Genomic DNA, 13,814 nt, shown 5'->3' with positions numbered 1-13,814 from the left:
AACATCCAACTGCAGAACTACATACATATTTTTTCCACGTAGACCATAATGATTTTCAAGATTCTATTGAAAATAGTCTTAACTTACACGATCATAATGGATCCTACACAACTCAGTTTTATACTACACTATTCTAGTGCTCAATGAGCTGTTAATTTAACTGTCAGACTCACTAGCAAAGATTGATCCCTATTCTCAGTTAAATTACATGTCTTAATAGTTTGTCTCGTAACTATCATATTAGTTTTGGACGAACATTTTAGTAACTAGCACTCTTTCTCTTATCGTCACTAGATATATGTATCGTAAATGTAATGATATTTTGTCCTTTCTTGAAAAAATCTTGATATTTACCATAATTAAGTATTTCATATACTTATATTTATCCATCTGAACCAATCAAGAGATACAATGGATTCTTAACTTTCAGAATTCTTAATACAAACATCTTTATGATGAAATACGTATTATTTATAAGTCAAGCACAAACTAAATTATCCTATGTCAGTAAAGCTTCCTACTTTATTTTACATATCACCTAAAAAAATAAAAAAATAATTCCAATCCCAGCAAATTTACGAATTCTACTATTTTGATCTAGTTCTAATGTCTAAATGATTTCCATAATGATGTACTACACTAATTTTTAACGCTAAAGTCTTTTCGCACAGCTCTTTCCAAACAGTAACATTTTCAAAGAAACCTAAGTCAAACAAAGATCATAGTTAACGTGTTTATAATGGTTTTATCCGACTGTTAGATGTCTCACCAAACTAATATCAGAGGACAGATTTCATATTTTTTTATTATTAATTAAATTGATTGTTATTGGATTGAAACTTCGTAATTACGATGTTATTTCATGAAGTGTGTCTTCGCTCACTACTATAAAACTGAGAGCTTATAATCGAATTCTCAGGGTTTCCACGTGATTTTCTTGTTCCCACACCTATGACGTCAGAATGATTTAACATCGTTCTGGGCGAAGTGTAAACATGTGAAGTGGTCTGGAGTGCTCGGACATTTCTTAATATTTGGTTTTACACATGTTTCTCTGAAAATAACTCCAGAAAGGTAACATCAATTTATTTAAACACCCCCTTGGTCTCACGTATGATGGAAAACTCACCTTAATACTGGCTATAAGAGAATAAAACTCTTATATTAGACATAACATATGACGTTATTTCCGCTATATATCAACCACAAAAATTTCTTTGGTAAATAAAGACTGAAGTATGTTATAAAATATCTTTGTTACTTTCGTACAAAACAAGGTATGTGATAAATTTATAAAAACATTTTAAATTACTTTCATATCACTCATCAGATAAAACGTGTGTGTGTGTGTGTGTCAAACGTTTATATAAAGTTAATATATTTTTCAAACACAAACATATCATTTAAGCTACAGTTTTTTACGAACAGAACTTTTATTGATTAGTCTTCCGGACTGCATACCTCAAGGTCAAATGTCCTAGTTGCAATGTGATGCGGAACAAAGTCTAAACTTTTCAGTTAAGAGGGTAATTATAATTGCAGTATAACAAGTTGTTAATGGAAACAAAAACCAAGAGATTTTAAACTAAGAAAAACTCTAACTTTTGGAAATTCGCAAGATTATGCAGTATTGTGTTTACTTCTTACTTCATTAAATTGTTTTGGTTTTTGTAAATTAAATATATATATATATTGTAATTGATTTAGTATTATATATTTATTTTAATATCGATGTTTGTTTTAGTTAAATATGTGTTTAGAAATGCATGTAATCTATATTGTTAAATGTGTATTGCAAAATTCCCGCCTGTTCCCAAACTTTGTAGATCATTCTCCAGTGTAAAAATCAGCAATATATATTTTACGAAAGAACAATCGTATTGTTGAGCCAACTGAAATTTCTAGAACCTCTCCTTAACGTTTATAAATCGACGCGTCACGAGACAGTGTTATATTATTATTGGTTTGCTACAGTTGGTACAGTATAAACTTCGGAATCTATAACCATGATTAACATTTATAATTGGGAAACTGCAGATACCTGACAAGGAACGTTTATAAATTTCGAATATTACAAACAGTTTAAGTTTAGCGAATTACTTTCGGAGTAAATATTTCTATGAAGATATCGTATAACTTCAGCTGTGAAAACTTATGTGCGATCAATGAGAGCTAGTTGGCTAGCTAACCGTTAAGTGAATTGTATCGATATCAACTCGAAATGTATTCGCTTATTGTAAATCATTGTTAAAATATTCAGTTACATACTTGTTTGGAATTAAGCACAAAACTATACAATTCTGTGTTCTATACACTACGGGTATCGAAACCCGGTTTCTGACGACATGAGTCTACAGACATACTGCCGGGTTTGTAGCGTGACAATTCCAGCCCAGATACGAAATTCAATATTGTCTATACGTTTTTAAGACTTTTATATATAAGTTATTATTTGTAATAACCGTTATTATAAATTGTGTTATTGTTTGTATATTACAATATATGTGGTTGTTTGTTTTGGAATTTCGTGCAAAGCTACTCGAAGGCTATCTGCGCTAGCCGTCCCTAATTTAGCAGTGTAAGACTAGAGGGAAGGTAGCTAGTCATCATCACCCATCGCCAATTCTTGGGCTACTCTTTTACCAACGAAGAGTGGGATTGACCTTCACATTATAACGTCCCACGGCTGAAAGGGTGAGCATGTTTGGTGCGACGAGGATTCGAACCCGCGACCCTCAGATTACGAGCCGAACGCCTTAACCCACCTGGCCATACCGGCCCTAAATATATTTGTATTAAGAAAGAAAATTGTGTGTATCAATCTTGTTGGCAAACATCATAAATTTAATACGTCTCTATATTTAAATAACTTCTAAATTTAAATTACAATTTAACATAATTTAGGCTATTTTAAATCGTAATACGTAACATAATAAATTGAAGGCTCGACCGAGATAAATTATAATACGTTAACAATACATATATATACATGTATGATATTAGCCATCAAGTTAGAAATACGTATATATTTGTGGAAAAATCAATGAATAAAATGTAACTTTGATCAGAATGTCCATATAATTTTATGTCTGCAGACTTACAAAGCTAGAATTTGGGTTTCGATACTCGTGTGTGGGCAGAGCACAGATAACCTATTGTGTAGCTTTGTGCGTAACTACAAACAAACACATAATTTAACAAACATTAAATTTATGCGTTCCTGGTTATACTAACAGGTAATGAAGGATTTATGGCTAAGCGCAAGAGGAAACAAATGAGGGTTCTTATATTGCTTTATTCCTATGTCGTTTTGAGAAAAATTACTAATAACGGTCACGTTTAATTAACATGTGACATCTTAAGAAATATTCAATATTCACGAATTTAACAAAAAAAGTTATTTTAGCTACTGAATTTCCTACTTCTAACCTCCTTCTCAATGAATGTTATTGTTATTTATATCCCAGAGTATATACTTAAAATAATTTCGATGAACTAATACAAACATTGTACTATGTTAGCAAATTAGGTTTCGATATCCTTTGTGAACAGAGGACATATATTCAATTGTTTACCTTTGTAAACAAACAGTGTAATCGAAGTGCGACACAAAATACAACTAATTAATAATTGATCCATCTTCTCTGAATTTGTGTGTGACTATCATGGTGCATTGTTGTTTAAAGCAATGAAGGTCGACTGCTGCCACAAACAAGATGTCATAAGGAATAGAACTCACGAAAGTTAAAAGAAGGAATAGGTACTGAACACGGAGTTGGAGGTACAAGCAAACATCTGTATTTTTACTCATGCTGAAAAAATCGTTTGTTTGTTCGATTTTGGAATTTTGCGCTCAGCTATTCGAGGGCTACCTCCGATAGCCATCCCTAATGTAGAAGTAATATACTGGAGAGAAGGCAGCAAGCCAAACCCCCATCGCCAACTCTTGGGCTACTCTTTCGTAACGAAAAGTGGGATTTACCATGGCATTAAAACACCTTCATAGTTAACATAGAAAACACATTCAGGGAGAGGACTCGAACTCACGACTCGCCGATTACGAGTCCAGCGCCCTAAACACCAAGTCATACCAGACCCACTGAAGAAATGGAAAACCACTGGATGTTGTTATTACAACTATAAATGTAAGGCGTTAGTTCCCATGGTGATGTTAGCGCAAAATTTGTAGCCAAGAACAATGAATAACAGTTGCGTGAAGCAGTGAATTTTTCTAATCACTATTGCTTCAGATACATTAGTTTCACGGTAACCTTAAAGAAACTTTGGATATGACTGTGTACAGTTTTAACCATGAGAGTGGTGGACGAGTAACAGTAACACAACTGTAGAGTAACGTAAGGAATATCCTTGTCATTGTGTATTGTTATGGACAATAGTGCATTTCCTGCATCGATGGCATTTTATAGAAAGATCCATATCTTTTTCAGCATGGTATATTGTATTGTATGATCAGAAGTAGCTCGAGATAAATAATTTACACAAATAATCCCTATTTGAATCCAGTTGAATTGCTCTGGAATATATTTTAGAAAGGTATATGAAGATGAAGAGTATACTGAGAAATGTTACAGTAATTATAGCTTGTATGTAAAATGAAATGGTCTATTTTCGTAGATGTGCAGCAGCAGTTTTAGTAGACCAGGTTGGGGCTAACCCCAAATATGGATACATTCCTTTTAATACTAGTCCAAGTAGTGTCACAAAACGCACGTTACGTTTCAAAAACATAACAAAATTTACTTATTTTAAGGTATATATATATAATAAGATATAAGTGATTTATCGCTTTATTGGTATCGGTTGTTGAGGTAAGAAATAAGCACACCGTTTTTGAGGGTAAATTTTATAAGAAACATGTAAAAACACAGTCTTTCTAGTTCATCATAAGATAGTATTGATTTATTGTATCATTTGAACTTTAAAAATTCAACATATTAAGTTTGTATCATGTCAAGAATCTGTGAACTGATCGTCAATAATATGCAACTCTCAAAACTAGTGAAGACTATTTATGCAACACAATATACTAGATGACTATTTATGCAACACAATATGCTAGATGACTATTTATGCAACACAATATACTAGATGACTATTTATGCAACACAATATGCTAGATGACTATTTATGCAACACAATATACTAGATGACTATTTATGCAACACAATATACTAGATGACTATTTATGCAACACAATATGCTAGATGACTATTTATGCAACACAATATACTAGATGACTATTTATGCAACACAATATACTAGATGACTATTTATGCAACACAATATACTAGATGACTATTTATGCAACACAATATGCTAGATGACTATTTATGCAACACAATATACTAGATGACTATTTATGCAACACAATATGCTAGATGACTATTTATGCAACACAATATGCTAGATGACTATTTATGCAACACAATATACTAGATGACTATTTATGCAACACAATATGCTAGATGACTATTTATGCAACACAATATACTAGATGACTATTTATGCAACACAATATACTAGATGACTATTTCTACGAATGAATTCTGATCATTATATAGTTTTTACAAAAGGTGACTTGTCTATTATTGAGATCCGTTTAAAGATTGAGATTCAGTGCCGAATTCAAAATAAGTTCTGACTAAGAATTTATAGTCGCACACAATAACAAAAAATTGTATAGGCCAGTTTGGCTTTGTAGAACGGATGACAGTTAGTAAATTATTTCCTTGATTTAAAAGTATTATTATGGTCATTCCTTTTCTACTGATATTTTTCTGTTAACCTATCCAGAATTCTAAGGAATAGTTTACAAACTCTAGATCAAGTGAAGTTCGGTAACCCTAGGCTCATAATTTATAATTATTAATCTGTCTCGCGTGTCCAAAACAAAGTAATTAAACTCGGAAATTGGTCAATATTCTTTTCAAGTAATTTCATGATAATAACATTGAGAAATTATTATGCTTTCTTTTCTAATCATGAGCAAATATGATTATGAAATCGGGAAATTTAGTATTTAACTGTCTTAACTACTAGTAATGATAATAAGATGAATAGTATTCAACTTTTTTATGGCCGTGAAGAATTATATCAAAGTGAAACAATAGAATTCATTAAACTTTGGGCATTGCCAGGTAGTTAGGGCGCCCGACTCGTAATCTGAGGGTCGCGAGTTCAAATACCTGTCACATCAAACATGCTCACCCGTTCAGCTGTGAAGGCGTTATTATATGATGATCATTCCCACTATTCGTTGGTAAAAGAGTAGCTCAAGAGATGGCGGTGGGTGGTGATGACTAGCTGCCTTCCCTCTAGTCTTAATTAGGGACAACTAATGCAGATAGCCCTCGTATAGATTTACGCGAAATTCACAAAATAAACAAACATTAAACTTTCTTTTTTCTTATCTTTCACAATACAAAAATAAAAATGCAAAATTATTCAGTTTCATTTCTTGGCTGTGAGCAACCAGAAGGTAATCTACAATGAGAAACTTTTAAACTTTTCTTAATAAATACTCTTGAGAAATTGCACAAATTTGGAAAAAGAGAAAACAGTCAATTTTCTTTTTCTTTTTTTTTCTAAGTAATGATAAGTTATATACTAATAAAACCGATAATTATACAACTTAATTTGGCTAGGAGTAACCAGAAGGTAATGACCCCAAGAAATTATTAAACTCAATAATTATGAGCAATCATATGAATTAAAAACAAAGAGATATCTGTCAATATTCCTATTTTTCTTTTCTTTTATAAACCATGGTATGTTCTATCGTAATAAAACCGATAAATTACTAAACTTTCATTCTTTATCATGAGGAAATCATATAATTAAAAAAACACCAATTAATCAATTTTCTCTCTTAACATGGGTAATCGTACGATTAGGAAACCAAGAAATTATCTATCTTCCATTATTGACCATCAATAATTGTAGAAAAATAAAGCAGGGAAATTATTAAACATTATTTCATCACAACCATGATTATCTGTTTGAAAAAAGAAAATAGGATATCTATTCAACATTTTTTATAACCACAAGAAAGCGCGTGACAATAACACAGTGAAATTATTCAATTGTTTTCTTAAGCAAAATCAATGTATGATACTGAAACCGAAAAATTATTCAACTGACTTTATTAACGATGAGTAATTGCACGTCAGTGCAAATGAGGAAATATTATCTTCTATGAAATCTATGAAAAATTATACGGTAGCGAAACGGGAAAGTATGCATATATCTTAAATAAGAATGAGCAATTATTTTGTCATTTCTAAACGATAGTAAGTTAGAAAGAAATAGATGAATTATTCAACATTGTTTCCAAACAATGAACAACCACATGATAACGAAATGGAAAGTATTTATCTTTCTTTCCTAATAATGATTAATTATAAACAAAAGAAAGCAGGAAATTACTTTTATTTAATAACTACGAACAATGTTCCCAAAATGAAACAAGAAAACTAATGAACAAATGTAGTTTTTTTTGTTCTTAAGAATGAAAAATTGCAAGTAGTGACATCTGTAATATTTAAAAAAGGTTTTTGTCTTTTTTAAATATAATGAATTATGTATATCAGTTACATGATACTAATATTGAGAATTTATTCAACTTCACTTCGTAACCGAAAACAATCGCACAAGAATGAAACAAAGAAATCAGCCAACGGTCTTTCATTATCACGAGGAATCATAACAAGGAAACAGACTGTTTATTTATTTTTCCTTATTAACCGTGATTTTATGAAAAAATCGCATGAACATGAAACTGGAAAATTATTTCATAATTAAGTATAATCGTACGATTAAAATTATTTAACTGTGTTTTTTAACCATGTGCATGGTATGATATTTACAAGGAAAGCCTCCTTCACGGCAGTTCAATGGTAAGTCAATGGGTTTGTTTTTGAGTTTCGCACAAAGCTACTCGAGGGCTATATGTGCTAGCCGTCCCTAATTTATTAGTGTAAGACTAGAGGGAAGGCAGCTAGTCATCACCACCCACCGCCAACTCTTGGGCTACTCTTTTACCAACGAATAGTGGGATTGACTGTCACATTATAACGCCCCCACGACTGAAAGGGCGAGCATATTTGGCGCGACGGGGATACGAACCCGCGACCCTCAAATTACGAGTCGCACGCCTTAACACGCTTGGCGATGCCGGGCCTAAGTCAACAGGTTTATAACGCTAAGAACTTGGCTTCGATAACAAAGTTTGGCAGAACACATATAACCTATTGCATACTTTTGTGCTTAAAAACAAACAAAAAATTATAGGGAAAGGTTATTCAAATTTATTTCTTAATTATGAGTTACTGTATGAAAATGAAACAAAAAAAACTAAATTTTCTCTCCTTACCATGAACAATCGTGTAGTAATAAAACCGTAAAAAATATTCAGTCATCTTTCTTAACCATGAGTAATTCTGTGGTAATCAAAAGAGACTTTTTTACACTTTATTTGATAACCATGAACAATTATGTGGTGATAAATCTAGAAAACTAGTCAACTGTCGTTTTTAACAGTTCTCCGGTGGGACAGCAGTATGTCTACCTACTTACAATGTTAAAATCCATAGTTTGATTTCCGCGGTAGACACAGGAGATGGCCCAGTGTGTCCTTGATCTATAAAAATCAACTCCAAACCTTCATAAATCATGATCAATTGAATAATGACTAATTCTAATAAGTATTTAACTCTTTCAACGCAAGCTACTTAATTAGTCCAGAATTTAATTAAGTCCTGTAATAAGTATAGTTAATTAGATTTATTGTTCCCATTTACAAATATTAACAAGCATATCTTAGTAATTCCTGAACTCTTTTCAACTTTCTTAACCACGAAATGAAATGTGTATGATAATGATACCGTGATATCAATTTCTTTTCATAATTATCAGAAATGATGTGTTAGTGAATTTGGAATATTGTTGAGCTCTTTTAACTATTAGTAATATTATGTTCATGAAACTTAGTAATATTATGTTCATGAAACTTAGTAATATTATGTTCATGAAACAGAAATAACCGAAAACTTCCTCAGCTCCTTTTCTAAACAAGAAACAACCATATGATAATGAATCAAGGAAATAACTTATTTGTTTTCCTTAACCATGAGGAATCTTATAATAATTAAACAAGGAAATTATTCAATATCCTCAATTTACCACAACTAATCGCATTAATACAAGTATTGCGGAAGCCTTGTAGGAAATTAAAATATTAGTACAATATTATATTTGTACTTAAAAGCCGTCCGAAGTGAAGTAGAATGCTTAAGGGGTTGCCGTAAAGATTACCATTATCATTTATTAGTGAACTGTAAGTAGACACATCAAAAGAACTCTAAAATTACATATTATTTTCTAGCCATAGAACTAGGAGCAACTTTTGAACATTTTTTCTTAGATTTTATAAAAAAAAAAAAATGCAAAACTACCTTACGTTTGGTGCTTCTCAGCAAAGTTTAACCGTGCTGTTTCGTGATGTGGAAGGAGGCGTGGCCTTTGAAGACGTTTGCGATTTTAAAGCCTTTCTCTTGTCTTATTGTTCTTGAGCTGCATTCTGTGTCCGTAAGGGCCTTAATCTGGTTCGACGATTAGCTGGTGTCTTGCCGAACAACTCGTCAAGTTCTCCTGCTCAACGCCGGCGAAATTTTCTTAGGCCGACCACTTGAAATTCTCGTTCCGTATCCCTCAGGGTCTTTTAAAAAATTTGCAACAGCAGTTTTACTACGCCCAATCTCACCAGCGATGGCACGTTGAGAGAGATCTTGCTTTTGCAACTCGACAATTCTGCCACGTTCAAACTCTCTCAACTATTTAGCCTTTGCCATGTTTTTACCCAATGTAACACAGGAGATGTCAGTGGGAAATGTTGACAACGCTAATGCTTGAATACAAATGACTACATTTCGTTACGTGTTTACCGATTGACGCATTGTTTCAGTGTGGTCTTAAACTTTTGACCAGCTAGTATTTAGGCTATTTTCATAGTGTTCAGGTTTTTGATAGGTATCTGATGGGTATACACAAATATAGTTTTGGTTTTGCTTCATCACGTATTTGAGAAATAGACAGTTAACTGTTTACCGGTAATGACGTATTTAATTGCGTTTATGTTTCTAATACGCTATTAAGTTCAACATAATTAAAAGTGTGTTGCTCCTGACTTTCGTTTGTATTCAATGTCCGGTGCATCACGTTGCAGTGTCCAACAGTAGTCAGCAAGCATTGACGGATTTCAGTTGCCCTGATATCGTTTTTCCATTGTAGCAATGTCCTGGTAAAACCTTTCACCGTGTTCGTCACTGACAACACCGAGTTTGCGGGGAAGAAATCCAAGTGTGAGTGGAGAAAATGAATCTTGAGTGACATGTTGTACTTTATTGTTTTGTATGTTTTGAGAAGTTTGTCTACCAGCTGAATGTAATGTGAAGCTCTGTAATTGCCAAGAAAATTGTCAACAACGTCTTTGAAGGCTTTCCAGGCAATCTTTTCCGGCCGAACTAACAGATCTTTAAACCGTTTGTCACTCATAACATGTCTGATCTGAGGGCCAACAAAAATACCCTTTTTGATCTTGGCGTCAGTTATTCTTGGGAACATCTGTCTTAAATAACGAAACCATTCGCCTTCTTTGTTCATTGCATTCACAAAATTCTTCATAAGTTCCAATTTTATGTGAAGAAAAGGCAAAAAAATCTTTGCTGGGTCGACAAACGGTTCATGCGCCACATTTTTCTCTCCTGGAACTAACTTTTTACAGAGTGGCCAGCTCTGTCTAGAATAATGTGTCTCTTTGGCGCGACTGTCCCATTCACAGATGAAACAACAGTACTTTGTATAGCCGAGTTGCAGTCCCAGTAACAGAGCAACGACTTTCAGATCTCCACAGATATTCCAGTTATACTTGCTGTACTGGATGTGCTTCAGCAACATTTCCATGTTCTCGAAGGTTTCTTTCATGTGTGCTGCATAGCCAACAGGTATTGAAGGGTGAACGTTGTCATTGTGTAACAGAACAACTTTGAGACTTAACATTGATGAATCAATAGAGAGACGCCACTCTTGCGGGTCATGGTCACAACCCAAAGCAAAGAACAATCCTTCGATGTCAACACAGAAACAGAGACTGTCAACTTGTGCAAAGAATTTGGTTATATCATCTTGGCAGCTTTGAAAAAACAGAAATTTTTGTACCTGGTGACTGTAAACACCATTCCTGCAGTCTCAAACCCAGCAATTTGGCTTTTGCTTTTCACAGATCCAAATCTCTGACCAGATCGTTTAATTCTGACTGTGTTATGAGATGTGGATCGCCTGAAGAGCACGGTTCAAAATCCGGATCAGTGTCTCTTTCAGTTTCCTGCATTGCAATTTCTTCATTTAGTTCGTCGTCTAAGGTCCATTCTTCTGGTGGTTTTGGAATTGGAAGACTGTCGTCATGTGGCACAGGTCTTATTGCCGAAGGCAGATTAGGGTATTCAATTTACTTCTTGTTTTTGGCAGAGAAACCAGACACATTAGTCAAACAGAAGTAACAGTCCGTCACATGGTCTTTCTGTTCTCGCCATATCATCGGGACAACAAACGGCATTGTCTTTCGAGTGCCTCTGAGCCAAACTCTCAGACAGACAGCACATGTCGCATAACAAATGTGAGGCGCCCATTCTGGTCTTGATCACCAATTTTACAGCCGAAGTACAGATGATATGCTTTCTTCACAAGAACAGTCATTGAACGTCTCTGATGAACAAGCGTATACTCGCCACAAATGTAGCAGAATGTATCGCGACTGTTACGACATTGACGAGACATATTAACCGACACCAATCGTCCTGTGAAACGTCTATAATATCTACCTTACTTGTTACGGTGCTACAGAGGCAATGCTATATTATTGTATTATGAAACAATACGTACACACTATAAGGTCTATATTAATCCAATGAGCAGCATCTATGTATGCAAGCCACTTTTATAGCCTGCTGAGACAGTGTAAAGCTGGCTCCGGCCTGCTCAGGCTGCATACTTCTACAGAAGAGCTTCCAACCTGGCTTGATTTCATGCCTGGAGATGTCCAGACTGCAAAACATTGTCCATAGGTCTCTTACAGAAACGAAAATGTTTGGACACAAATATAAGAAAAACATGACAAAACTGAAAATTTCGATAAAACTGTACATGATGGGCAAATTTGGATGTGATTTTCGTGATCAGCAGCCAAAAATCTATAAGGAACACCCAACAGTGATCAAGAAGCAAAAACGTTGTTATGCAGAGATATCCAAAAGACGAGTCTTAAAACATAATACATTTAAAGAATTACAGAATATGAAACGAAGTAAAAACAACACATAAACCTGGGAAAATAATGTATATATCCTGGTATACTCCAGTGAATGTCTTGAACTTTCGTAACTTATATATATATCTGTTAACGCTGGTAAAATTAATTACGTCAACAAATGGAACAAAATACACCCAAGACGAAGCTCATTCTGAAACAGACTTTTTAACAAAACAGCTACAAGTAATGTAAATTATAAATCCTCATGCGCCATACAATACCGATATCTGGATTACGATATACATATATATAAAAGTAAAAATAAAATGTCTCAGTCGTGACTATTTTAATGAGATTACATATACCACTCTGTATGATTTCTTCTGGTTTATGTTATGTTAGTTTTTAGGTGTGCCTGTGTTTGGTTTTTTTTTTATAGTAAAGCCACATTAAGTTATCTGTTGCGTTCACCGAAGACTTACCGCTGTATCTCTGTCCATTTTTTTTGGTTTGTTGTGTTTGTTTTGAATTTTATGCAAACTACTCGAAGGCTATCTGCGTTCTCTTTTTTTTTAAAGGACATTTAAAAAAGTGTGATGTTTCGGTTTACACAAAGGAACAAAAATCATTAAAATGAGTCTGCAAAAATTCATACATTTTGTTCATAAAATACTTTCATGTTTATCATATCCACAAGTACTTACGATCTTTGTCCATGACACTGCGGGATGGGGTCAACAGTAGTGTGATGGTTACTAACAAGACACTGGAGATCAAGATGGCTAAAGCGGTTAGCACTACAGCGCACACAATTCGACGTCGTTGAATTTCCTTTGGAGGACTGCTAAAAACGCCGTCTAAGTCCAACTCAGTGTATTTTGTTTCAGTTACCGTTTCCGGACTCCCGCTGCAGCTGGACGATTCCTCTACGTAGTGAACAAATCGGGACGGAAACCGGTCGCGATTCTCATAATTTATTTCGGAGAGACGACGGTTCCGCTGACTGTTCCGATGAGACGACCGTCGTCGATGTTGGTGGTGATGATGCTGATGGAGCGCGCCAGCCTCTTTGCCACGGGCGCTGAATGTGCGACGCACAGGAAGCTTCTCTCTCGTCTTGTGACTGTCCTTTGCTGAGGCTACCCGATGAAGACGACGACTATCGTGATGATGTTTCATGTGCCGGTGAGGAACGTTTTCATATCTGACTGAGACATTCTGGATCCTGCTCTGTCGAGAAGCTCTAGTGTCGTCTTTCCCAAGAGTACTTCGATTGATGCTGTGCAAGTGGCGACTACATATTTTGTGGTGTCGCTGGTTCTCATCGTTGTCAAAGACATATGGAGAACTGGGGGAGGAGGAAGACGCTCCAGTGACAACAACAGGACACTGTCCACTGTCTTGTTGTTTAATAGTACAGCTCTCCGCCGATATCATAGCTCTTGGCCACACAGTTTACTAGCCTCTCATACAAGTTGGGTGATCGTTA

The 13,814-nt window shown here is 34.5% G+C and overlaps 2 protein-coding genes across 2 annotated transcripts in view; both read right to left on the bottom strand.

The window, feature by feature from the left end:
- Positions 1 to 13,814, bottom strand: part of LOC143239886 (protein GVQW3-like) — a 127,833-nt gene that overhangs the window by 15,428 nt on the left and 98,591 nt on the right. The window lies entirely within an intron of this gene.
- Positions 1 to 13,814, bottom strand: part of LOC143239885 (uncharacterized) — a 27,636-nt gene extending 13,822 nt beyond the window's left edge. The window contains exon 1 of the mRNA XM_076481498.1: positions 13,030 to 13,814. Coding sequence (XP_076337613.1) covers positions 13,030 to 13,762 — 733 coding nt within the window. The 5' untranslated portion in view covers positions 13,763 to 13,814. The remainder of the gene's footprint in view (positions 1 to 13,029) is intronic.

Source organism: Tachypleus tridentatus, chromosome 13 (genome assembly GCF_004210375.1).
Source record: "Tachypleus tridentatus isolate NWPU-2018 chromosome 13, ASM421037v1, whole genome shotgun sequence".
Lineage (NCBI taxonomy): Eukaryota > Metazoa > Arthropoda > Merostomata > Xiphosura > Limulidae > Tachypleus > Tachypleus tridentatus.
Note: the sequence above shows the minus strand (reverse complement) of the source record. Positions and strands in the feature narration are given on the sequence as shown.